General features: G+C 34.3%; 2 protein-coding genes across 3 annotated transcripts in view; one reads left to right on the forward strand and one right to left on the reverse strand.

The window, feature by feature from the left end:
* LOC128178824 (autophagy-related protein 2 homolog B-like) overlaps positions 1 to 24,277 on the forward strand; it is a 59,036-nt gene that overhangs the window by 19,979 nt on the left and 14,780 nt on the right. Inside the window, exons 13-21 of the mRNA XM_052846186.1 lie at positions 16,582 to 16,692; positions 17,349 to 17,507; positions 18,062 to 18,165; positions 18,495 to 18,667; positions 18,840 to 18,933; positions 19,153 to 19,351; positions 19,623 to 19,765; positions 20,965 to 21,119; positions 23,686 to 23,843. Coding sequence (XP_052702146.1) covers positions 16,582 to 16,692; positions 17,349 to 17,507; positions 18,062 to 18,165; positions 18,495 to 18,667; positions 18,840 to 18,933; positions 19,153 to 19,351; positions 19,623 to 19,765; positions 20,965 to 21,119; positions 23,686 to 23,843 — 1,296 coding nt within the window. The remainder of the gene's footprint in view (positions 1 to 16,581; positions 16,693 to 17,348; positions 17,508 to 18,061; positions 18,166 to 18,494; positions 18,668 to 18,839; positions 18,934 to 19,152; positions 19,352 to 19,622; positions 19,766 to 20,964; positions 21,120 to 23,685; positions 23,844 to 24,277) is intronic.
* On the reverse strand, positions 4,818 to 12,093 carry LOC128178825 (insulin-like growth factor-binding protein complex acid labile subunit). 2 transcript variants are annotated; one of them, XM_052846188.1, is made up of 2 exons: positions 11,872 to 12,093; positions 4,818 to 9,411 (listed from the first exon to the last, which is right to left on the reverse strand). In XM_052846188.1, exon 2 carries the CDS (start codon positions 9,408 to 9,410, stop codon positions 6,675 to 6,677), a length of 2,736 nt encoding a protein of 911 aa, XP_052702148.1. In that variant the 5' UTR covers position 9,411; positions 11,872 to 12,093; the 3' UTR covers positions 4,818 to 6,674. The 2 variants fall into 2 exon arrangements, with proteins under 2 accessions (XP_052702148.1, XP_052702147.1); XM_052846187.1 differs by lacking the exon at positions 11,872 to 12,093 and adding an exon at positions 11,513 to 11,794.

The raw sequence follows: 24,277 nt of genomic DNA on the forward strand, positions 1-24,277 counted from the left end.
TGGGAGTTATGTCCCTTATGTTAAATTATTTTTGTATTTTAATATAAATGTGTATCCTGCCATTTATAAGTTGTAGTATTGTCAAGGGAAGAGCAGCATGGGGTATTTGAGCTAACCCTTGCTTAATCTTCAGGGATAGTGAAGAGGTTATTTTATATTTGATACATCATGAATTCATGACACTTTAGAACTGTAATTATATTTTTAACTCAAATATTTTAAAAATTCTATAAATCCGCCATTTCTTATCGGATTGAGAAATACAAAAATTGCAAACAGCCAATATTTACCGTAGTTGATTTAATCAGAGATGTTGACAGTGCTTCTCACAATTTTACATTGATATTTTAAATTATGTTTAATTAAGAATCAACAGTTATTAACCTCTATATACGTTAATGTCTCTATAGTTTTCCTTTCCTTTTCTAACTCATTTCAGGTCCATATAACCAACGAGTGCTAACACTCTTTGTCTATCACTGGTTGTTTGTGATGGTTTTAAATACATTCTCATCAAAAACTTTCTCAAAAAATCGTCTATATAGTGGTTGATTTCATGCTTTTTATGATTCCTTGTTTATAGCAAATATAACTGAATTACAATTACAAACAAAACAAAACTCGGAAATCCAAAGTCAGCTTCAATTCCTACATTTAAACTCTGAAGGATATGTAAATAACATTAACATAAATACATTTTTTTATATGACACTAGTAGAATTGGAATTCTTGCATCTTATGACGGACTAGGTTGGTTTAGATATTGAACTTATAAACAATGTTTATGAGCAAAAAGAGGTCTTATTTTGAAGTGTCTTTGGGCCATATCTAAACTTAAAGGATGATACATCTAAGAATGAATAATATTAAAGTCATGATTTGGATGTTGAATTTAATCTGTATAACTATAAGCGGCAAAGTCCTACCCCCCAAAAATTTTGCATTGATAGCTTTTGATTTTAATGTTTGAAAAAGTCTTGGTCAGTACCCATGAAGTACATGTTGAGACTTTACTTTCTGAGACAAAGAAAAAATGAGAGACAAAGCCTTTATTCAAAGAAAGACATGGTTGAGATGAGGTTTGTAATCTGATGATTACACAATGTTTCTGTTTGCTACAACCAAGTGAGTAATTCTGTCTCCTGTAAACCTTGTATATACAGATTAATTCTGTATGTTCTCTGACAATACTAGTATGTTCTTCATTGTTGTAATTTTGGCAAATCCCACGCTACCCAATTCAACTAAACTTAAAATTGCCACAAAATTTTCTTTAAAGGACATTGAACCTTGTTGAAATAGAGTTTCATCCCATGCAGTTATATGTGAAAAATTTCAGAAATATTTTTTAGAACTTAATTGGTTAAACTTGGTGAAATTTTTTTTCTCAATTTTTTATAACGATAGAGAAGGTAGATTCAAGTTTGTGCAAACCTTAAATTACAATATCTCTTAGAGTAAGAAAGGATTATACATTGATCCCTGAAATGATGGTCCAGGAATTCACAGTGAACAACCATGCTGATAAAAAATTGAAGTTCAATTGTTAGACTATTAATTAGACCATTGTAATTTATCAAGATAATTGTTAGATAAATATTTGACAATATTGTAATGCATCTAGATAATTGTTAGATAAATATTATATTGACAATTGTAATACATCTAGATATCATTTGTTCAATACCTTGTTTAGCTGACTAAATCTAGGTAAATCCCTTTGCCGTCATTAGCAGGAGTACCAGAACGGTATCTCTCAAAAGCTTAAAATTCAACAAACTATTGAGTGATTTTTTCTTTTCTCATAGAATAAGAGACTTAAAGCTGCACTGGGGTTAATACGTGAACAACAACACAGCTTTATAATATTTTATACTCTCAATATACACATATAATTCTATTCAGGGTGAATATAATATATGCATACCTAAATTCCTTAAGCTATGTGTGTTATTTTTCTGAATCATAAAAGAATAAATTGTGAGGCCTCACCTTAACCCTTCCCCATACAAATTTGGACAGTGTACTGGGTAATTTTCTGATTTCTATGTCAAGTCAGGCAGAGTATAGCTGAATTAATGGTGTAGAATGTCGTGATAGAAAGTTTAGTGTATATATACTGAATAAAGGTAACAGCAGGAGAGCGCCTTCGAATGTTGCAATGTTAACGTTAACATTGCGTAATTTGGGAAGGGATTTTGATGTTATCTTATTCACTCGTTGTATATTCACTTCATGATGTGGTCTGATAAAAAACTTCTTTAAATAGAAGAATAAACAAAATACCTGAGTGGAAGCACTGTCATAAAAATAATTTAAACCTGAGTCCTCCATGGAGTTCAAATGCACTTGCTTCTGAAAGTTCCGTAGTCACATATCTTATCTGTTAGATCATGAACTTTTTTTATCTGGATTGAATCATGCAATTATACACAACAAGTACTATAATTTTCAAAGGAACTCTTTCTGCAGAATATAAAGAAAACTTTTGTATGAAGTTCTAGCTAACTCTTAAGTTTTGTAAGATTCTTTTCTTTTTTTTTTAAAGCGTTGCTATAATTTTAAAAGATTTTAATTGATAAGGATATTTAGATTTACAAGATGCAAACTTAAGGTATTGCAAAATGCAAATACTTGAGCATATATACAGCCTAACTGAGAATTGAATTTTTTGTCAACAACTGCTTTTTTTACCTGTTATGAAGACTATATACAATGATAATGAATACCAGAGACAATACTTATGTAAATGTTCTCTCAAGGGTCTCAAAATTGCGGAAAATTAAGAGACACATGTTAAAGATACATGTACCGGTATGTAAACAAAGTAATGGTACATATTATTTGAATCTGTTCAGTGATAAAGTAGATTGCTTTAAATATATCCACATATTCCAAGTACTTTGGTAATAGATTTTAAACTGCAGTGGCCATCAACAATATATGAAACATTTACTGTGATAAGCCCTATCTTAAATCAACATGGCTGTGTAGGTGTTTTATCAAGATACTCTGTGTATAGGTCCAATGGAGATTGGGTAATGTTAATCCCTTCATCTTATTCAGGGTACTTCAAGTGAAAAAGTTGAGTTGTCAGCACCAGTGTATTTTTACACGGTGTACAGTCTGCACAATCTTCTATCCATGGTTGACAAACATATCAGAGTTATTCATGTGTAAACGTCTAGGCCTTAGCTTTATGTTAGACATTTTATGTGACAAATTTAATATGACTGGATGGCAAAGATCCGAGCTGCTGTTTTGACACCAACTGCAATTTATTTCTCTTTTATAATAAATCAGCTGTATTAAAAAACGAAGCATTGCGGTGATAGTTATATAATATTACACATATTAATTTCACTTTACCATAACTTTGACTGCTATTCTGAACTGTGTATAACTAAGACGAAACTGCTTTTAAAATTGCTTTGGAAGAAGATCAAAACTTCTTTGAGTTAAAATCTGCACATAAAATATTTGCAAATTTAAACTAGTCTGTCCTAGCTACCAACTAACTGATCCAACAGCTTCAATAGCAGTTGTCATCTGAGGCTTTTAAATATTGTGCACATCGCGATAAAATGATGGTGGCTATAGGGAAAAGGGAAACCTGATAATTTTCCCCTTGAATGACTGAAGGTCACTGTTTTTCATAGGATTTTTGTTGCGTTTTAGCTGGCACAGCACAGCTAGCACACCAGGGGTCTGGTGACAAGTTTAACCGAGTTGACGTCTGTGAAATCTCTCACTGTTAGAGTCTCATCTGCAAAGTTCACATAATGGTCCTCTCTTCTATCCATACATAAATAGGTCAAGTGTTAGACAGTGGTCAGTAGTTCCGAATGGGACCACGCCCATTCTGGGATGACTCATGGGAGCTTTGCCACCTTGAGCTTAATCATAAATCTGTCACTGGTGTATAAGATACAGTAGCATTACCAGCATATTGATTTTTGGGGAGGCATCAAACTATATGTTGACTCATTGGATTTTCCAAGGCAAATTTTATCAATATGCGCAGCATTTATTTATATTGACCCTCTTGTGATAAGAAAAATATATAGGACAGATACTAATAAATACCGACTTCAAGTGTTTTGTTTTGTTTGTTGACAACTTTTGACTTTGTCTGCCAACTGTAACACACCATATGATGATGGTCTAAGATATACCATAAGGTCTGTTGTCCAATACCCAACCCTGGGTAATTTGTCACCTAATAAATTCCATGTCCCCCAGTCAGGCTTAGCATACACTGGTCTGGACAGAACGGCCCTGTACTGGATGATCTGATATTTGGTCCCTCTCTCTCTCTCTCTGTCTTACCCTGTCCCCTCGGGGAACATTTGAATTTGATACATATCTGAGGACACATGTCAGCTTATCTGGCAAAGGACATGGATCATGTATATTCACATTCAGGGCTAGCTGTCATGTGTATAGCTACACTGGTAATTGCTTGTACAGAGAGTTACAAACATACACCATAGGTTCTCTAGATTCCTGTTGTCCAAGAAATAAATTATTCTATATGCCTAAAAAAAATCATCCAATTCTTGTAGTTTTAAAAGCTGCTGTTTTTTTTTAATGAAATTATAGAATTAAAATAGAATTCCAATATGGCTCCTGTACTCATGGTTTAAGTAGGTCACAAAACCACAAAGAAGATCAGTTATTCCAAATATGTTGAAAATTTGACTGATGGTGGTTAGTGGACATGGATGGTCCAATTGGGTGTCAATTTAAATTGTACAGCTAGTATATGCTACAGTAACTAGATCCCGTCAATGATATTACAAGTCAGAAACAGTGCACTAGGTTTTGTAGACTTTTAATATTACGTAGATAACATGAAATTCTTTGATAATATTGTAAAAAAGTACAGAGTAATAAATTCTCTACCTTTGACAACATTTGTAGACTTTATATGTATACATATATAGTTATATAGTGCATAACAGTCTGGACAGGTAGGGTTAACATTGGAATGACATTGAAGTATCACAAAGGGGGACAGAGATCCAACAATACACGAATCACACACAGATAAACTCTCTCGATCTCTCACAGTACACACACATACAAACACACCAGGCATTCTTCATGGTGAACCTTCTTCATGGTTTAACGAAATACAGTTTTTTCTCTGAAATATATATTTTTTCCAATGAACAGAATGAATATCTAATTATCAGAACTAATTAGCAATGAGAATAAGACGGATCGATTTCTAATGTGTCACAATGGTTTAGCAAGGACATAATTTGCTAAGTGGTATCTTTTCCTTGACATAATTCGGACATTGTTGCATAAACATGTATAGTTGTACAATGTACATAGATAATGTTAAAAGAGTCAAGAAGACTACTCAATATATATAGACATGAAAGTGGGTTTGACGTGAAGTGAAAGTGAAATTGCCTCATAAACGGAGCCTTTCAGATTCTAGTTTAGATACATCCATGTATCAAGGAATAAACAAGGGGAGATCCAGGCCCCGTAAAACCGTGGATCCACCACTGCTTTATACTCAATGCATATAAATATATCGCATAATTTGCATGAAGTTTTTGAGATGAGAAATGTTGTTAGAAATTAAGATCCTCTCGCACACATATTTTTACATTAATATTTTTGCATATAATCCTTACACAACTTGCATACTGTTCTAAGATATGTACACATTATAAGCACCATGATTCTTGTATAATAAGGTAATAGGACGTTGAAGAATTAGTTTAAAATGGGGTATTACCACAATTCGCTTGTTTTACAACAGTCAATATAAAGTGTAATTAAGCTATGTACCATAATATACTGGTAACTATAGTTCATTCAAGTGTAATTAGCCGTTGAATAACACTCATTGCTATCATCGCAACTTCTTCATGTATTTTTTCTTTTTTTTAAATGTTGAATAAAATGCACAACATTTAGATTTCAACCTATTTTGTTGTCTCTATTAAGTAACATTCTAGCCCCAGAACAAATTTAATTTCAAAAGTAATATATTTGTACCTGCATGTACATGTAAGAGCAATCAGCAATTTTCATAGTAAATTGATCAGCTTTGGTATAAACAGTTTGAAATGTAATTTTTTTTGGTATATTCAGCATTTTTTATGTGAAGACAAAAATGTGTCTTTATGACAATAATTTATTATGCTCTAGTTTAATAAAGATTAAAGCAGCTGATTAAAGGTTTTAATATATTGAATAAAAAGTCTTATAATTCTATGTGTTTAATTAATATTATGAAAAAAGCAAATTGATTTTTGGACTTGATTGTAAATCTTTTTTTTTTCATTACTGCATTAGAATTTGAATATCAATGATACTATATGAAATACAGGTATTAACTTAATTGCTTATGAAACCTTTAAGCTATTTATGGTGGAGTTTTGAATAGAGAAAAAGGTATTATCCACAGACATAATATAATTTGAAACATTTTCAACTCATTATTGTTGACACTCCCATGTACCCAGTACATGTTTTACTTGGAAGGGATGGGAAGAAGTTTATTGGAGGGTTAAAATTGACCCCCATTTGTTTTGTATCCATCCACAACCACTGGAATATCAATACCATAGGAATCCATTGGTACACACACAGCTCCATATGGAAATAGCACAAATATTGGTAAACTCCATTTCTCAATGTATTTGATTTTACACCACTGTTCCAATATTTTCTTCAAATTGTGGTGCTTCAATATTATCTTGAATCTCACTGTACACTTTGTCTGTGGGACTCGATGAAAATCCATGATTTAGGAAGCCACCCCCAGAGGAATGGGACATAGGGTCTCTGTTTGGGGTCTGTGGGAGGGGTCGAGTCTCCACGGCATTGGTGTAGTGGTCTGCTGGAGCCATCATTCTGTTGACTTCATTCACATAGTTAGGTTTTGGGGCAGTAGGCATTACAGTGTATCGACCTGCATCTCGAGACCCACCCTCAGGCTTATGTTCTGGAGGAAGTTTTACGCTTAGCTGTTTGGGGTCTCTTCCTCCTCCCCCACCTGTGGCCCCTTTTGTTGGATAGGGATCATTGCTTACTGCTGTGTCATCAATGTTTTGGTAACTTCCTGCAGATAACCCTGATAATCTTGACGAATCAAGGTTCCCATTGGATATGGTCATAACTTGCATTTCACCATTGGCTTTCCTCACAAACACTTTGGGTTGACTGGTTGGACGTGGCTGGTTTTGATATCCAATGGGTGTGATATGACCATTGGGTAGAGGTAGCGGTGGTTTGTCTTCCTTTTTCTTCCTACAGATGACGAAAACAAATAACAAAACAACGATGAGAGCTATAAATAAAACACCTCCAAGAACACCCCCCACTATTTCAACTGTTTTATCATCTGAACCAGTGTTGGCTTCTGTTGTGGCAACATCTGTTAAGGAACCTTGGGTAGTGCCTGTTGGACAGGATATCAGGATTTGTTTTGATGATCCTGTCAATTCAATGAAGAAACAGATCTCATAGCGAGACCCGGGGTTAAGTCCAGTTATGGGATGATCCCTTTTGGATTTGTCCAAAGGAAAACTTTTCTCCTGAGGATTGTTTATGCCTAACTGTTTATATTGCACCAAAAAGTTCTTTAGATAAGTCATATCTCCACTGACTGTCCAAGAAATCACTATTGTATTTTTTGTTTCACTTGAAATTCCAAACCGAATATCTGGTAATGGGACAACAGAGGTTGTTCCAATTGTTGAGGTGGTCATTGTAGTGGTTGTAAAGTCTGGACAAGCAGCAGAATTTGGTGGATTAGAGCAGAACTGACCAGTTTCCAAAGTAAGTAAAGACTTGCCTGCTAAATTTGCTGGATTTTTACATGTCAAAATAACTAAACCTGGAGAAGGTATTGCTTTCAAAATCTGGTGAAGTCCATAGAGATTACAATCACACACAAAAGAGTTCTGTGGGGCAAAAAAGAATTTGAGTTTGTTAAATCCTTCAAAAACACATTTTTCAATAGTATATATTTGGTTGTTAGATATATCAATGACCTCCAGTGAATATTTTAACCCATAAAGAGATTCTTGTCTCAGAACTGTCATGTTGTTGTTTCTCATAGTAAGACTCCCAAGATTGTTGTGACTGTAGAAAAGCAAGGATGGAATGTCAGAAAGTCCAGTTCCAGATATGTCTAGATTGACAAGATTTTTCATAGCACCAATAGCCCTCCAAGCATACTGATCAATTAAATGGTTGTCCTGTATATGTAGGGTTTTCAGGGCAAGCTCTGCTCCTTCTAAGGCATCTAGGCTAAAATTCATTGGGTTGTTAACATTTGAGTCATACTGACTTCGTAGATCTAATGTATCCAGCCTAGTCATGGGAGACAGTGCTCCTCTTTGAATTGTGTGGATCCAATTTTCAGACAAGTCCAGAGAATGCATATTTCCAAGGCCTTGAAAATCGTTGCTTTTAATCACTTTCAATTTATTACCAGGCATCATAAGGTTAGCTAGCTTTGGCATGTTTCTGAATAAACCATTGGGAATGTCTGTAAAATCAGCCACCATATGACCTAAATTAAGCTGTTCCAGTTCAGGCCAATTATGATTGCCTAATGGTATAATTGCTTCTTTTGTAATTCTGTTCAGTTGAAGACTCAAAAACTCAAGCCTATCGGTGATTCCTATGAAACTCCCATTGAACATCTCCCTAATATCATTACCCCTCAGATCCAGTTCAATAAGAGAACTCAGAGAATCAAACGAGCTGTAGGAGATGGTTGTCATTCCATTGTGTACCCAAGAAAGATGTTGTAGCTTACGAAGTCTGTTTATAGCAGGCTTTGGAAAAGTTGCCACTTGGTTGTTTGCAAATTCAAAAACGGTCAGTTCCTGTAACTGATTTTTGAAAGATTCAGATGAAACAAAGTTTGTGTTCATATTTCTTAACCTTAAAGTTCTCAGATAAGGAAAGTAATTGAATTCTGTACTTTCTTCAATAGTAGGCATGTTAAATAATTGTAACTCAAGCACTTGAAGATTAGTGATGTTTTTCAGTTGTACAAAGGGAGGGGCAAGTACAGTATCACCCTGTAGTTTCACTATTGTTAGATGTTGCTCCAAACCAAAAAAAGCCATTGGGTGAATGCTTTGTAATTTGATATTTTGGCCACTCATATCAATTTCTTCTACTTTTATTCCACTGAATGCATTGGCTTGAATAACTTGTATATTATTGTTTGGATTATCCATGTCCAATTTCTGGAAAATTTCTGGAGAGGAATTGAAAACCGGGATCTGTGTCAGACCAACACACCTGATGTTTCTCCTGCTCTGGCCGGTTACAGTCTCACAAGTACATGCTGTGCTGGGGCACTGTGATAAAGTGTAGCCAACATGTAGCAGAGCAATAGTCACCAACAGTAAGGGTTTCATCCTGTAAAGAAAAGAAAGAGTCAAAACTCTGTTTCACTGTCAAAAAGTTGAAATCATTAAGCTTTATACTGGTAACTCTTTAGACTGTCATTAAAATAAAGTTATTCATTCAATGTATAATGCAATGGAAGTGTGGAAACATTGTCATGTTCCATAATCGAAGAATTTTTTTTATTTCATTGGGAAAAGTCAGGATTCCCAGAAAAATTGACGACAAGGATTTGAATCCAAAACCTTAGGTTTTTAAGTTGGATGCTTTACACTGACATATAAAGGCCTTCTAGGAAGTGTATCCCAGAAATTTTAGAGATAGGACAAAACCCAAAATGTAATGGGAAGGAGAAAATTTGACCTAGCAGACTGAATTGAGTGCTCTATTCTGTATTGTGATCTCTATTGTGTTGGAGTAACTAGTCCTATCTAACTTGACAATGACACCTGATTGCAATAAACTAATTAATAGATGTTCAGATTTTTTAAAGGACACTTTAATTTTTGGTGTAGCAGACTTTGTTCATGGACAGTAGTAATATATTTTTGAAATGAAATCCTTTATATGATAAGTCAGAAGTTTACCACAAATTTCTCAACTTTTAGTTGACAGGAGTTATGCTAGTATTTAGAGTTGTCACCCCCTCCCCCCAAACACTTAATCATCTCTGACAAGTTCCCCTACAATATCACTCATACATGTACATAATGTACTTAATGATAACAACATATTTGAGACATTATGAAGTTGTTAGGTCCTGTATCCCTTACAGGTAAATATAAGGAATATTGCCGAAAATTAAGTAACTATTTCATACCTGTACATGAAATGAAGGCACAGGTGCCTCCTGAATGACCTCATTTCTCCTTTAAATTCTTTGTGACTATAATCAGTAACATACGGGTAGTTAATGCATGTATTTCAGTTATTTAGGATAAGAGGAATTTAAAGTGATTAATGCCAGCCACATTTATTGTATCAAAAAAATTGTAATATCTATGAGTGTTCATGAATTGTTCTTGGCATTAGTTAATTGAATAATGAGTCTATTTACCAGTGAGTGTGAAATCTTAATTGTCTGCATGCTACATTATAATTACTTCCACTATGTTACCCTCCCTTTAAATTTCTCAGCAGTGTCAATTATGATAAGTTGTAAACAAAGTTCTCAAATTCTGTCTTGCATTGTCATTTTAACTGCATGTTTACTACCACACAGGTTATCGGTCACCCAAGAAGGAAAAACAAACATTTTTAAATTAGTACCCGTACATAGCAAATAGCAGTTATAAATAGAAGTCTTGGTGGCTGACTTCATTTTATAGGCAGCCATATTTAGTTTCGGTCTATGAATATCTATAAGAATGTCTCTAACTTTGATATCTCTTGCACACATGAAATAATAAATGACATTAAAATGACAGTTAAAAGTGCATTATATGTTTATGGTTGAGTGGATGACATGTCTCTCCGGGTCTGCAGTCTTGTAGTCAGTAGGGATTAGGTGTTGTATGGTCCATTTAATTTTCCTCCATGGTGTGATGAAAGTTAAATGTTGACAAGATCACACATGTTTACAGATTGAGTGACCATATCTTGTATCTATGTTTAGTATATATATACACCCTCCCTCAAGTGCCTATATCTGTTTACGAGGTTGGGCCTTGTTATTTAATTCCTACACAATGTCAAAATTTCTTAGGTGTTAATTTAAACATTTTATGTGTAATAGGGTTATCAAGGCAATAGGTTAGACTGAAATAACATAACTTAATTCATGCAACTTTTTATTGGGAAATGTAAAAAGAAAGGATGATAATTCATTTTCTTACATTAATGGGATATCCAAGGAGACAAATCTAATACATTGATATACAGAAAACCCTTCATAAGTTATGCAGGAATGTAGATTTAAGCTTTCATTGATGTTAAATTAATGCGGCAAAAGCTATAGATACTGTGTTAATACACTAGTTAGTAAAGTATAAATGTCTATCACAGAAATCCTGGACAATAATGGTTATTGACCTATAATGCCCCTGACAAATTGATTATCCTAGTCCAGTTGTTGTTTACACACACAAAAACACAGTCATTGCCCGAAGCTTACCTGTCTCGTCTAGTTTTGCAATAGTTTCACTAGTATATGAAAATTCCAATTTCACTTTGATCAAAGAACAGTTAACATCCAAGCTAAAGCAACTTCACCAAGTCCTTTGTTTCCTTATAATTTTATGAATCATTTTCACATCAAAATGGGATTGTAGATCTCTTTCCACTAATTGTTTAAGGTGTCTTTAAGAATGAAAAAAGAAAACACACCTGTGCTGTGGAAAGCAAAATAAGTCTGACTCATGAGAATATACCTGGCTACGTAATCAACATGGCGGTTTTGTAGGTCATACCTGAGTGACCAAGATCAATACACCTGAATGATATCAGGAATCTAACAAACACAGGTGAACTTACCTGCCCCCCTCAGGTAAATAACAATCTGCCTGGACCCTAGGGTGGACAAAATGGTCATTATTGGGTACTCCAGCAGAAGTGTCGATAATATTGCTCAAAGATTTTTATCCACTGAATTCTCAGAAACTTGAATTTCACTATCCCCTGATTTGCTGAATAATTATTAGCTGATTTCTATCAGGATTGTTAAATTTGGACAATCGATGTACAATGTGATTATGGTTTTCTCTGTAGTAAGGATATGATTGGTTTTTATTGTTTGTAAACTTCCGTTTTTCTCACAAGTGGCCTTTTTGATTTTAAGTGTGAATCATCTTTTTGTTATGGGGAGCAGCTTGTAAGATACTGCAGGGCCAGTAATTTAGATGACAAAGATTTATGAGAGATGAACACGTTTATAATATATGTACAAGCATATAAGAACCCTTTATCACTGCACGCGACAAGTAAACTTAAGCTCAGATCGAGTGTTCGCTTCCTGAATTGCTTTAACTTCAGTCACCAGGGCTTAAAGCAAATTAAGACAATTTTGTTCAATGTATTCTGAAAATTGAACAATAGTAATAATACTTCTATCCAATCAATGGAAAATCTACAATTCTATAAGTTTGTACCTAAATTGAACATATCATTTGTTCTTAGCCAGCATTTGACTTGAACATTTACTTACTATGTAGAAAATTTAGATGACCCTTGATTCAGGGTTATATAGTTAAATTTAATTATTAGAAATGTAAATTTATAAATATAATGTACTTCTATATATGAATGATACTTATATAAATACATTTGTAAAACTTTTGCCTCTGTATATAAATATATAATACCGGTAAAACATATTGATATTCAATTGGAATTTTAAAAAGTGACTTAAAGCAAAAACTATTTTCAATTTTGAAGTTTTGGTGAGAAATGGATAAGATAAGCCATAGGTTTTTTAGCTCACCGAGACGAAGTCGGGGGGAGCTTATGCTATACCCTCGGCGTCGGCGTCGGCGTCCGGACCTGGTTAAAGTTTTTGTTGCAGGTCCTGTATCTAACTTATTACTTGTCCTATCTTCACCAAACTTGCATGAATGATGCATCTGGACCTACTAATGGACTTGAGAGACTTGGATGCTGAATCTGGGCCATGAATTTCAGATGCTGGAGGAGGTTAAGGTGTTTGGAGCAGGTTAAAGTTTTTGTTGCAGGTGCCCTTTGATAGCCATTTCTAAGTTACTACTGGTCCAAACTTCACCAAACTTGCATAGATGGTGTGTCTTATGATACTGATGCACCTGACAGGCTTGAATGCTGAATCTGAGCCATAGGTTTCGGATGCTGGATGAGGTTAAGGTTTTTAGAGCTGGTTAAAGTTTTTGGAGCAGGTGCCCTCTGATGATTATATCTTACTTACTACTGGTCCTTACTTCACCAAACTTGCATGGATGGTGTGTCTTATGATACTTTTGCACCTGACAGGCTTGAATGCTGAATCTGAGCCGAAGGTTTCGGATGCTAGATGAAGTTAGGTTTTTCGAGCAGGTTAAAGTTTTTGTTGCAGGTGCCCTTTGATAGCCATTTCTAAGTTACTACTGGTCCCAACTTCACCAAACTTGCATAGATGGTGCGTCTTATGATACTGATGCACCTGACAGGCTTGAATGCTGAATCTGAGCCATAGGTTTCGGATGCTGGATGAGGTTAAGGTTTTAAGAGCTGGTTAAAGTTTTTAGAGCAGGTGCCCTCTGATGATCATATCTTAGTTATTACTGGTCCTAACTTTACCAAACTTACATGGATGGTGTGTCTTATGATACTGATGCACCTGACAGGCTTGAATGCTGAATCTGAGCCATAGGTTTCGGATGCTGGATGAGGTTTAGTTTTTTTGGAACAGGTCACATGTTTAATATATGTAGGTAATAGCACTATTTCAAACTTGCATATATGATCTAACTATAATATAAATGAATGGCAGAGGTAGCTTCAGATGCAGAGCCTGATCTCCATTATCAAGGATGCTAAAAAATATATCTTAGTTATTTCTGGTCCTAACTTCACCAAACTTGCAAGGATGGTGCGTCTTACGATACTGATGCACCTGACAGGCATGAATGCTGAATCTGAGCCATAGGTTTCGGATGCTGGATGAGGTTAAGGTTTTAAGAGCTGGTTAAAGTTTTTAGAGCAGGTGCCCTCTGATGATTATATCTTAGTTATTACTGGTCCTTACATCACCAAACTTGCAGGGATGATGCATCTCATGATACTGATGCATCTGACAGGCTTGAATGCTGAATCTGAGCCATAGGTTTCGGATGCTGGATGAGGTTTAGTTTTTTGGAACAGGTTACATGTTTTATAGATAATAGCTTGCATAATTGATTTAACTATAATATAAATGAATTGCAGAGGTAGCTTCAGATGCAGAGCCTGATCTCCATTATCAAGGATGCTAAAAATTCTCCTACCTCACTCAAACCTGCTTGATAGATGTGTTTGTTGTTAAATGATTTAACATGATTCCTATGATATAGTATTCTATGATATGATACACTATTGTTTTATATGATACAATGTAATATCATACATTATATTGTAAAAAGTTATATGATATGATATGATATTGTATCAATTTTTTTGTACATTATTATATGATATTGTATTATGATATTGTTATGTATAGTATTGTATATTATTATAAAATATTGTAGAATATGATATTGTATAATATATTATTTTATCGAATGATATTGTTTCATATTATATTGCAATATATAATATTGTATCATATGATACGATATTGTATATTATAATTATAGCATATCGTATGATACAATATTGTATAATATGATATTGGTTTATATAATATATTGTTATATAATACATGAAATTGTATTATATGATATTATAAGATATCATATAATATGATATTGTATAATATGATATTGTATCATATGATATGATATTGTATAAAATGATATTGTATTATATAATATCGTACTGTATCAGATGATATTGTATCATATGATATGAAACAATGTTTTATCAAATTATATTGTATCATATGATACAATATTGTGTATCAAATATGATACAATATCATACAATACAAAATTATACTATATTATACAATATAATATCATATGTTACAATATTGTGATGTATTATGTGATATAATATAGTATCAAATAATGCTATATTGTATTTATATTAGATATTATGATATTGTATTATGTGATTAAATACAATAATGTATAACACGATACAATGTCATATTATATGTTACAAAATCATATTGCATCAATATTTATTACAGAATTATATTGTATTAAATGATATATATTGTAAGTATCATTGGATGCAATATCATATTTTATATTATTGTATTGATAAACATTGTATCTTATAATAATGTATGAAATGAACATAGGATTATCATACAATTTTTTTACATATGATATACGATATTGTGTCAAAACAGTATCCATGAATATCCAAGATCATTAACTATGATTTTCATATCATATGATAAAGGTGGTTTTAAAGGTGATGCCTCATAAAGTTGATGCCTCGTCTCGGTGAGCTTTGTAATCTGTGATTACCTATGTTTTTTTCATGTTTCAGCTGTTTGTTTTTAGAGCAACTTTTAATAATTATTAAAAGTTGCCTCTAAGTGATCTCGTAAAGAACGATCAAGTAGGATAAATAGGATTGTCTGGGGGAGACTGTTTACATTTGTTGAACCAAGTACATTTAATAGACATAAAATTTATTGCCATCAAAAAGGTTTCATAAAACTTAAACCAATAAAATTCATAAAACAGAAATTATTTCAAAATAAACAAAGAAAATTTAGAGCACTTACCAGTCTTAATTTTAGGAATTTTGTTTTGACACTGTCTGAACAATATGGATATTATTGTACATGTACCTTTAACTTTTAAATAAGATCGGTACAATTTTTTAATTTTTCGAGAAGAAAACTTTATATTGATTATATTGTTAACTTATTGCAGCAACATATTGGTTCAGACTTTTATTTTGGGGGGGGGGATGAATTATCCTAAAAAAAATATTTATTTTTGAGGTTCTTTGATTAATATTACCACTAGTCATTCCTGCAAATGGAAGCTAGATTACCGTTAATGGCTCACCGATCCCATAGAGAAGAGGGATAACTCTCATTGCTAATGATATTGTCAACTATTATTCCTTCAAAAGCAATTTAGGCCATTTTGTCTAATTTTCCCCTGCAAGTTATGATGAAATTGCAGGTGTGGCTTGTGCATGTATTAACTGAAAAATTTCTTTTGAAAAATTCACATTTCTAGAACAAAACTTCATGGAATTTAATTAACAGTTAGATGAAAAACGGGGGGAAGCTAAGGGGTATAAAGCTTAAATTGACTTGGCTGTCAATACCGTAAATATATCATAATGAACATGTCAGTATCTATGACACTTTTAAAGAAAGTGACTGTTTTCATGTGACAATTAAAAGCCTGTACTTCAAACAATGATAAAAACAATAGTTTATCGATCATTACTTTGTGACTTCATGGTCTAAGTGATATTTTAACATGTGAAAATCAGTTTAACATTAAGAATTGCTTATTCATACACCTTTTCTTCCTGACATCTGACATGTACACCTATATCTATAGTATTGAAAGTGAAACAGGACTTTGAATTTCAAGTGACTTAAAAGTGCTTTATTTTTAGATTCTGGTATTCCCCCGAGATGTCTCAACCAAACAGGGGCACATGTACAGTAGCATGCACTCAGGTGCACCTGCACTCAAGGCCCATGTCAAGTCAGTGCAGCAAAACAAGGTAATGTTATACATAAAAAGGTATAAGAAGAAAGGTAGGGGTTTATAGCATTACTCACAAAGTAAATTGCCTCGCACGACTTCTACATATTACCCCCCAGCGAGACCCATACAATCCATAGCATTCTCAACTCCCTGGGGAGCATACAAGCAGAGCTGCCAAATTAGGGCGCTTATGCTTTACATTCACAAAATCAGCTCATCTCATGTGCCAGGTACCCATTTTAACCCCTGGGTGGAGAGTGCACTAGTAGAGTAAAGTAACTTGCCCAAGGTTACAATGTTACCGCGATAGCGACAGACGGGACTCAAACCCGGAGCTTCCCTGTCCAAATCAGTCAACGCTATCAAATGCACCAACACCTCAACAGCTGATTGATTATAGTCTCGTATAATGTAGAATTTAGTACTTACAGTATGTAACTTTAAAGTTTGACTTGGAAAGACTTATGTACACTATATGTCACTTATACATTTGGATCACCATAGAATTCTTTATTTTCACATGCATGTACAATCTGCTTGTTCAAATTTAGGAAATAGATTCTTCTTCAATAAAAAAAAAATTAGATATGGCAACTTCAACATGAAAGTTGGATATGAAAAGATTATTTCTCTGATTTCAACGGTATTACAACTTTTAAATCTTTACTATAGAGATCACAAAGGTCTTCAGGTGGACCCAGGACAGAGATTAGCGTCAATTTGGCCAAACTGGAGTGTGAATTGGATGTGACAATTATAGACAGGATAGGAAGCCTGATAAAGCCCTCTCCTCACCGCCCATACAATGGCAGCACTGCAGCCTCACAGGGGGTAGGTATAAATTATTCAACAGCACTACTCCACAGGGAGTAAGTATGAGTCATTCAACACCACAACCCCACAGGGAGTAAGTATAAGTCATTCAACACCGCAACCCCACAGGGAGTATGTATGAGCCATTCAACACCATAACCTCAAGGAAGGGGGGGGGGAATAAGTATAAGTCATTTAACAGCACCACCTCAGAGAGGTAGATATAAGTCATTCAACGCCCCAACCTTAATGAAGGGGATGGGTAAGTATGAGTCATTCAACAGCACAACCTCAGGTGGATTAAGCATGAGGTATTATTTAACAGCAAACCTCAATGGGGAAGGGGGTTGTATAAGTCATTCAACAGAACAACCTCACTGGGGGTAAGAATGAGCCATACAACAGCACAACCTCATGGGGCTGAGAATTCTGCGCAGAACAGTATTAGTTCATTGGGAACCAGAGTTGGTCCATGCATTAAACTTTTTTCACTAAATATAATTTTGGGTCTTCAAAGAACAAAATTTTTACCCAATGAGATAGCCTGTTGATATGTTGGTACTCTGTTACAGGGTCCATTGTACAGTTTCTCCCAGACGATGGAGGATGAGTCTGCTTCAGACGAGACAAAGATTGATCTCAGTGTCAACTGTCCTGAGGTCAAACTGACACTCAGGTCAGCACCTCAGTCTCTCATAATGATTCAAGTTAATCCCTTATCCCCTTTCTAAATATCAGTGAAATGAAAGTAGTGTTTCAAATTCCCATGTTAAGCGCAGATGACATTACAAATACCGGTATATGTACTGCATGAAATGGTACACTGCCATTCTGTGCACTGTATTATAGCAAGGTACTAAACATGTTTGGTATTGGATGTACATGTTTCATGCAAGTAACATATACATGTATCAATCACTAAATTCACATCAAAATTCTTGCAAAAAAGTAGAGGTAAACTTTTTAACACCTTGATCTTGGCAAACCTTGCCTTTGTAATGACAGATTTCCAATCCCTGATCTGAGGAATGGGTCAGAGGTCACTAAGCTGCCCTGGTGGCAGAAGAACCTGAGGGACGAGCTGCTGATCCTGGATTTACAGGAGGCCCGGTTCCAGACTTCCTTCCTGTCTAACCAGCCAATCCAGCAAGTCGAGGTCTCCAGCAGAAATGTGCTAGGTAAGTCAGGAAAGGAAAGAAATACTAAGTTTCTTAGCATAGTGACAATGAGGGGAAATAGCTGTAAGGTGGAAATAAAATAAAGACAATTAAAAAATATTCCCTTTTACAGTAGATTAAAGATACCTCATGATTATGATGTTCATGAAAAACTTTTGCTTGATATTGATAGGGTCTTTCCGTATTGATCCAAACCAGAGTGCAGTCCCTTTTGCATTTGTTAGCTGTGAGGGAATTGATGGACAAGAGGGCTTCAACTTCCCACAGTAAGTAGGAGTTAAAAATGAGAGAAAGGGGAGAGAGAAAGAGAAAGAATGTCCTTTTTTTTTTAGAATTGATGGCCAAGAGGATTTCAAATTTCCACTATAATGAAGTACAGTTGTAAATAAAACTAAGTGATTCCAGTAAGAGCGAAAGAAAATAAGAAAGGGAAGAGTTTCTTTTTATGATGAATTATACTAGTATCATTCTTGTTCAAATTTCAGGATAATAATTAAGTTTACGGAACAGACCATCTCCGTTCTGGATGAAGAAAATCCAGACTCCGATAACAGTATTCCTATGGACTCGTTGAATGGTGCTTGTGAATTTGCCAAACAAGACACGTCACCTTTTTCTACAAAGAAACACATGTATGGGAAGGGGGAGATGTCTGACCAAGCTACTCAGCATGTCAGTGATGAGGTAATTAAAAGAACACTTCTTTGTTAAATGTAATACAGCCTTTGATTGTTACATGAGGCAATGGGTTCAAGGTATCAATACGTTCTCATTGGTTTGCCACAAATCTCTTCATATCCTATTATGCATTACCTCTTTTTGCTGATACTTTTCTTAAATTCATATGTCAGAGGTAATAAATTTAGCAGCATTTGTATGGAAAAACAAAGTTTAGGACAGAAGTTCTGTTGATTTCTTGTTTTGAACTGCGAGTCTGTTGGTTTTTTGTCATCAGATGGTGATGCCTGGCAACAGAGAGGACATGGCCGACTTCCAGGAGAGAGCCTCGGCCAACTGCCTGACCCTGGTCCAGCTAGTCCTACCCCTCATCAACCTCTACATTCCAGACCAGAAGTTCTATGAAGTTCTGTACAATAGGTACAACAATCCACACTTTCTTCCCTCAGAGATGCACCTACTCTTTGTTCTGGTGTATTGTTCTAGTTTTGGTTACTCCCCTGAATGACTAGAAAGTAGTGGATTGGAATATATGTATGTTTTTCTGGAACATTAAAATTCATACATTAAAGGATGTAACCTGATATATCATATACCTAGTAGTGTATCAGCCTTGATACACATGTTTTGGACTAGGTGAGACAGCAACCAAAAGCTAGGGCTGTATTGCCCTCGGGGCTGATATTTCTCCGTCTCAGCCCGTCGTCAAGGGGGTGTATTGCCCTCAAATTTAAAATCGCTAATCCTAAATATCTTTGCTTTAAATTAAGACTAGCCTGTGAAATAACGATAGAATAACAAATAAATAATACAAAGCATCACCTAACACGTCTAAATATTTTTATTTATTGCTAAAAATTAAAAATAATAATTCAAAAATAGCGCCAAAGAGTGATATGTATGTAAGTAAGGGGAGGTAACCTACACAACGGTTGTGTATTTAGAACAATAGCAGGCTTTATTTAATATCATTCACCATTTAAATTATGGAGGGTATAGAGAAGGATGGACCGAGACTTAATCTTAGAAAACCAGAGTTTAAAAATTAAGTGGTGGAATGGATGCGTTTATAAACGTTTTCAAACAACTTGCTCAAACAACAGTATGGATTTTTATGAATTGAATCTGACAGGAAACTTACGAAATCCCAGTGAAAGAATTTGACTCATTACGAAGTTGCGTAGGATGGAAGTTTCTCTCTCAATAATTTTGAATTCTAGAAGATAGTGCTTCATCTCAGACGATAGACTCCCTTCTACTGTATTTCAAACAACGATGGTTTGTCAACAAAGTCAGACAACTCTTACAGTTCTTAACACATATAAAAAGGAATAAAAAAGAACGAGTTTTGTAAATCCGAAATTTTTTTTTAGCTTCATGATAAATTATATTCCTTTTTTGGGATTTGAATTTGAATAACAGTCTTTTATTTTAGATATATGATATAAACAACATCACACTGTTGTATTGATCTCGGCCCTGGTATGAGCCCTCGGATGGTATCAGCCCGCGCCCTTCAGGCTTGGGCCAATACCAACCACTCGGGCTGATACCAGGGCCGAGATCAAAACAACAGTGTGATATTCTATATGTATGATTTAAATGTGCTTTATTTGTAGGATTAGCAATGATCTGTTGCTATGGGAACCAATGGCACCTGCTCCAATTCCGACCCAGGAAGTTGGGCCTGGGTCTATCCAGCCATTTGATCTTAGCTGTTATACTCATGTCCTGCAGGAAAATTTTAGTATGGCAAAGTCAGCAATACAGTATGGTAAGGGATTACAGACAGAACATTTTAGTATGGCAAAGTCAGCAATACAGTATGGTTAGGGATTACAGACAGAACATTTAAGTATGGCAAAGTCAGCAATACAGTATGGTAAGGGATTACAGACAGAACATTTTAGTTTGGCAAAGTCAGCAATACAGTATGGTAAGGGATTACAGACAGAACATTTTAGTATGGCAAAGTCAGCAATACAGTATGGTAAGGGATTACAGACAGAACATTTTAGTATGACAAAGTCAGCAATACAGTATGGTAAGGGATTACAGACAGAACATTTTAGTATGGCAAACTCAGCAATACAGTATGGTAAGGGATTACAGACAAAACATTTTAGCATGGCAAAGTCAGCAATACAGTATAGTAAGGGATTACAGACAGAACATTTTAGCATGGCAAAGTCAGCAATACAGTATGGTAAGGGAATACAGACAGAACATTTTAGTATGGCAAAGTCAGCAATACAGTATGGTAAGGGAATACAGACAGAACATTGATGGAGACAAAAAACTGGTCATTATGTTGGGGCTGTTATTATGTTTGACAAACAAACATGAATAAAAAAAACTACTGAAATAACAAATATAAGAACACACAAGCAGAAAACTTGTATATTGCACATAATACCATGACATTTCTTACATTTTTCAATTATTAAACAAACATACAGAAATATCACTATGAGATGTTGAAATTCAATGGACTATTTAGAGGAAATGTTAGAGTTTTGCCTGCTATTTTAATTTTGTCACATCATCCTTCAGAGTCAGTGAGTCAATTTAGAATAGGACTAATTTAGAACAGTAAATTTTATAAAACACAATGCCAAATTTTTACAAATGTGATCAGGCTGAAATAATATTGGAACAGAATAACTAAATAGAGTGTACATAATATGTATGTAATTGTAAGGAATCAACAGTTACCTGAATCATATATTTTCTTCTAGGGTGGCAATAATCCTAAAATGATAATCAAGTTATATCTATAGTTCTTAAGATCAATCATAAAATATGATTCTGTTGGGAAAAATTTGATTCAAACAGCACATTCTAGACTAATTGTGTAATTAGCACATGTAGTTTTTGTTACTGATGCAGGAAGAGATAAGGTTTGTCAGAACCGTTCTGAAAGGAAATACAATGCAGTGATAAGGAAGTTATTTTTTTATTTGTGTCTTTTTTTATTATTCTTTGAATTGTTACAGCAATGTGAGCTGCAATTTTCTTGGCGAAATATTTTTATTGTCAAATTACAATTCACTACTAAAATGACAAAAAAGTTTATGGTTTACAAACTTCTTATATGTTTTGAGGAAATAGCTATTTACTAATTTAGAGGCCCTGATTGAATTAAAATTACTTCATTGTTATCATTTACAATAATTGGTTTGCTCAGAAAAGAAATCTGTCTTAAAAAAAAAAAATAATGATTATTTTATTCTTATTTATTACAATGGTTTAAGATACAGGCAAAATAAACAAGATTGCAGGTTTCGCAGCAAAACTAAATTTTCAAAAATACAGCTCAATTTAAATATTGCTTTGATCCATGTATTATGACTGGAATTGGTCTGGCATTTTAAGATGTTAAAGAGTATAACAGTGATACCAACATTATTGTTGACAAACGACACGCACGATTCTGATACACGAACAATTAGCATGATACACTGATAATCACTAACTTACTGAATTTTCACGATACACGAACGATAATATAGTATGTTTATGTTTTATTGAAAAGCTGCATGAACAGTAGCCATACACTGTTTTATTTTTACGAGTAAACGATATGTTAGAATGCATATACTTAATTACTTAATCATTATACTTAATTAAATTGTTTTGTGTCCACAACAAATAGTAACTTCTATTATAAGTTAAAGAAAATTAAGAGTAAAGAAACGAAGATAATGCATATTTACTACATGAAGTTATTTACATGCGAGTTGATATTTATTTATTCCATACCTCTACATACAATTATTCGTAATTATGAGAGATACAGGTAAATTTGTTACCTTGTTTCAAAGAATTTCGATATTACACATCCCATATTTTTATTATATACAGTACATAATTGATTGAATTCTATTTTTTGTAAATCTAATTCTTACAGCGTCTCAATAAATTTTAATTCGAATTAATCTTTATACAATGTAACAGAGAGGAATGCATATCGAATTTCATTAAAAAAAAACCCAGAATAATTGTTAAGTTTTGAACAAGGAATGGGTAAGCTTGACCATTTTTATTCAGCTTGTCTCACTTGATAATATGATTAATATTATGTGTTCATAATCGTAGGAATACTTGATATAGACTGATTTCAAAAACTCTGGCATTCCATAAAAAAAGTTACAAAACGAAAAAACTGCATGATCAGGCTCGATCACACATGGTAAAAAAACGCAAACTAATTTTTCTGATACACACATGGTCCCACACGTTACAGAAAGGGTCACCCATGAAATATGAACTATTAAACACAATTGGCTTGTCAACAATAACGATGTTATCACTGTAGTCCCTTCTGTATATATTCACAGACTCTTCAGATGAGGAGGAAGATAGTAGTTTTGGTTACTACAGTATTCATGACAACAAGCATCCACGCAGGACATTTGACCAGAAGTCAAGGCCAAGTAAGATGTGTCTGTCACTCAAGATAGACAAAGGGAAAATCACAGCAAGGACCGACTCAAAGGTAAGATGTGTCTGTCACTCAAGATAGACAAAGGGAAAATCACAGCAAGGACCGACTCAAAGGTAAGATGTGTCTGTCACTCAAGATAGACAAAGGGAAAATCACAGCAAGGACCGACTCAAAGGTAAGATGTGTCTGTCACTCAAGATAGACAAAGGGAAAATCACAGCAAGGACCGACTCAAAGGTAAGATGTGTCTGTCACTCAAGATAGACATAGGGAAAGTCACAACACGGACCAACTCATAGGTAAGGTATATGTCTGTCACTCAAGATAGACAAAGGGAAAGTCACAGCTCGGACCGACTCAAACGTAAGATGCTCTAAATTGCGAATTACCGACTAGCAATTCTGCCATCTATTGCCATCCCTAATTTTTGCTTAAAATATGAAAATTTTCCTATATCTTGATAAAGAACTCATCTTCATAAGGAG

This window comes from Crassostrea angulata, chromosome 3, assembly GCF_025612915.1.
Source record: "Crassostrea angulata isolate pt1a10 chromosome 3, ASM2561291v2, whole genome shotgun sequence".
Taxonomy (NCBI): Eukaryota; Metazoa; Mollusca; class Bivalvia; order Ostreida; family Ostreidae; genus Magallana; species Magallana angulata.